Here is a 3,999-nt window from a genome sequence, read left to right as displayed (position 1 = left end):
AATATTTACTATATACGCTAGTAAGCAGAACTAGTACGGCCGCCTTAAGACTATTAGGGCTCTATGTAATAAGAAGCCGCTTGTTTATATACTTAGCGGGCTAGCTTTTTACCTCCTATATCGCTAGGACCTTAGCGATAAGCTATTTCCGGACTTTAGTAAGCGGTTAGTATGGTATAATATCCGCCTAATTAAGAGCAGCGCTAGGGACTATAAGGCGGCCTTCTCGTATAACTTGTAGCGGGAGTAGGTTGCTAAGGTGTTTTAGTATATTAGCGTCTTCTTATAAAAGAAAACCTATATTAGATAAAGCGCTAGCGCTAAAACGGTAGAGCTAAAAGGGGTTAGTAAGGACTAAATTAGACGCGCTAGTAGGTAGAACCAGGAGTAGATAGTTAGCTACTACTTAAACTCGCTACCGCAGGAGTTTATACGGACGATGACTGGCTATACACTATAGATAGGCTGCTTTAAGATTTATAGGGTAAGCGTCGCCCCCCTTAACGTACTACTATTGACAATCTAGCCAGATCTAGACGTCTAGAAAGGTTAGTTTAGCCCTTAGGTCGGCTAAATTAACGACCTTATAGCTATAGGCGCCACGAACCTCTTATTTTACCTCTAGGAGGTTATCCTATAGGACTTAGTAGTCCTCCGCGAGATATTCCTAAGCAGCCCTATATAGAACCACCCTGTCTTTTAGTATAAGGCCTATCTACCCTTTACGCGGAAGGTCGAAACCTATCTATAGTAGGAGGAAGAAGGCCCTAGCTAGCTATTAATACTCTACTAGGCTATGCTAGCTATTACGGACTGCCTAAAGACTATAGACGCCTAGAATAACTAGAGGGTACGTAAGAATAACTAAAGAGTAGGTAAGCTATAGGCGTTATTTAATTATATAGCCAAGTCTTAGTAGGCGCAGTCTTTATAGCTTTAATTGCTTATATCTAGTAGCCTTACCTTTTAGCTTAAGGTCCCTTTGGCACGGCCACTAATAGCATATCTACTAATAGCACTGGCGCCTCTATCTATTGCGGGATTAAGCTAGTATATATTGGCCTAGGTAAGCGCTATAGCTTCCCCTTTACTAACGCCGCCGTAGCTATAGCCGTAGCTATAGCCGCAGTAAGGGCCTAAGTCTAAGCTTAAGCTTAAGCTCCCGCCTAAGCAGCCGCCCGTATATTATATATGCCGTACAGTAAAGTCCATACGGGCCCTTTAGCGTAAGTGGACTAAGGGGCTTAAAGGTAATCCTTTTATAGCAGCGCTAGATTCTAAATAGGGTAGTAGATAGCGGGCTAGCCGGCAGAATAAGCTCTAATAGTACTCCCTACGGCCTAAGGTTATTAAGGAGATTAAGCGGGTCGCGTAGGCCTAGAGGGTTAGCGAGGAAGCGGCTATATAGCAGGTTAATTTACAGTAGAAGTAGATACAGTGCTCGCTAGATTAGCTTTATAAACGGCTTTAAGCGGGTAAAAAAGCTATTAAATAGTATATATCTCTAAAATACTAAGGAGTCTTCTATTAAAACCTTTATCTATAGCCCCTTAGGGGCTTATTTTAGTGCGGTATAAGTTTAGTAGGGTGCTTATACAATAGTGGCGCCCAACTTAAAATATAAATATCTTTATTAACCTACGGCCAATTCTTACCATTCTAGTGCGAGTAGAGAGCTCTTAGCTAGCTCTACGCATAGCGCTCAACGGGTATTAAGAGCGCGGTATCGCTGGCGATCGTAGATCGACCGTAGATATAGGGTAACATCCACATGCCACTAAGCGCACGGGCCTCTTCGCCTATAAAATCTGACTCAGCGGCTGATTCAGCCATACAAATCGAACCGTGGACATACTATTGATGTACACGGCTAGCTTCCACCCCCTTTTAACGAGCGCTCCACATCCAATCTCGCTTAATCGCTACTAAACGGTTATGGCTACGCGCAAGGACTATGCCTTAGAGAATTATTCTGGTTAGCTAGGAGAATTAGCTTAGAACTTGCCTAATATACACTTCCTTAATAAACATTCCCCTTTCTCTTTCTTTTACTTATATAAGATTGGATACACTAAATTTAAAATTTTAGAGCGCTCGCCAAAGGGTGGAAGCTAGTCGTGCATATCACTGTCGCGGTAGCTGAAGGGGGCAGTATTTTGGTGTTCCAAACCGTAAGCCCAACTAGGAAGGCGGTAGTAGCCGACCGTCATAACCCTATCGCCGTCATAACCCTATAACTTACGTTACTATAACTTTACTAATATAGCTTTATATTTTATAAATAGGGCCTTATTTTATAGCCCTTTACTAAAGCTATAAAACTAGCCCTAATTTATAAAATATAAAGCTATATTAGTAGAGTTATAGTAATATAGCTCTTAGGGTTTTGTATAAGCCCTAAGTTTTATATAATTTAAATATTAAAATTTACTAAAATGCTAACTTAGTAGTAAATAACTAGTTAAAGCTATTATAAGTTATTATATTATTAGTAAGGAGTCTTAAAATAATTAAAAGATAGATAAGTCTATTTAAAGTCGATTTCTAGGTATTTTAATACCTTAGCTATATTTTAAAGTTGCTTAATAATAACTTGCTATTAGTTATAAAATTTAGAAACTCGCCTAAAGCTAAATATCGCGTATTGCCTACCCCATTAAAACAATACACCTACTATAACTCTACTAATACGGCTTTATATTTTATAAATTAGGGCTAGTTTTATAGCTTTAGTAAAGGGCTATAAAATAAGGCCCTATTTATAAAATATAAAGCTATATTAGTAAAGTTATAGTAGGTATATTATTTTAATAGGGGGTAATATACAACATTCGGCTTTAGGTAAGCTTCTGATTTTTTATAACTAATAGTAAAAAAAAAGACTTTATAGGCCTTTATGTAGGCTTCTAGGCTATAATAAAAGCCGCTAGTTTACTAGGCTATTTAAGTAGCTTATAAGTAGTCTTTTATATTTAATATATAAGGTTTAAACGGTATAGCTATTATTTAATAATAAATTTAAAAGTTAATATTTAATGTTTAAAGTTTAGATACGGCAATATTCTACTTTAGGAAACCCATTAGCTTAAAAAGGGAAGCGGTCTACTAGTTTATATAAAACTTAGGGCTCGTGCAAAACCCCAGGAGCTACGTTAGGTGTATTATTTTAATGGGGTGGGTAATGCGCGACGTTTGGCTTTAGGCGAGCTTCTAATTTTTGCGACCGATAGCAAGTTACTATTAAGCAACTTTAAAATGCAGCTAAGGTATTAAAATACCTAGAAATCGACTTTAAATAGACTTATCTATCTTTTAATTATTTTAAGACTCCTTACTAACAATGTAATAACTTGTAATGGCTTTAACTAGTTATTTACTACCAAGTTGGCATTTTGGTGAATTTTGATGTTCAAATCGTGCAAAACTCAGGGCTCGTGCAAAACCCCGGGAGCCACGTTAGACGAGGAAAGCAACGTCGTCCGTCTCGTGCATTACACGACACAGGAGTACTTTGAGTAAGTACGCTTTGAATGGAACCCTGGCGCTCAGGAAAAGATAGCGGTAGCCTGTATAACGTACTTATCCTTTGACACGTTTCGGAGCGGCAGTTGTGCCGACGATAAAGCTTTCGAACAGAGGCTAGCCGAAAATGCATTCTTTGAGTACTTAGCAGATTACTAGAGCGAGCATATGCGACCGGTAGAAAATACTACGTCTCGTTTAGCGCTAACTTTCCTTTGCGACGAAGCCTTGGTTGACTGTATTATCCAAGCTGTGTTGATGCCAAAATTTAAATATAAAGATAACGTACTTTACAAGCGAGTCGCGTATATAAGGGAGTCGCGCACTGCAAAACCCCACCAAAATCGCGATTTTTTGACCCTAGTAAAATCAACCAATTCTTAATAATAATTTATGCAAATTTAATAGCGGCCTATTAATGCAATAACTAACTTATATAGGAAGTACTGGAAATCTTACATAAGCGGAAGTAGGTTA

General features: G+C 38.3%; 1 protein-coding gene across 1 annotated transcript; it reads left to right on the top strand.

Annotated features, from left to right (window-relative positions):
- Positions 1–3,522: 3,522 nt before the first annotated feature.
- Positions 3,523–3,689, top strand: K441DRAFT_360695 (uncharacterized protein; the record flags this gene model as incomplete). The annotated part of the gene is made up of 1 exon (XM_067641381.1): positions 3,523–3,689. A coding segment is annotated over one exon (159 nt), but the record flags the coding sequence as incomplete, so codon positions are not given.
- Between the last annotated feature and the right edge of the window lie 310 nt (positions 3,690–3,999).

Source organism: Cenococcum geophilum (genome assembly GCF_001692895.1).
Source record: "Cenococcum geophilum 1.58 unplaced genomic scaffold K441scaffold_89, whole genome shotgun sequence".
NCBI lineage: Eukaryota > Fungi > Ascomycota > Dothideomycetes > Gloniales > Gloniaceae > Cenococcum > Cenococcum geophilum.
The sequence above is the reverse complement of the archived record's forward strand: the minus strand, read 5'-3'. Positions and strand labels throughout refer to the sequence as shown.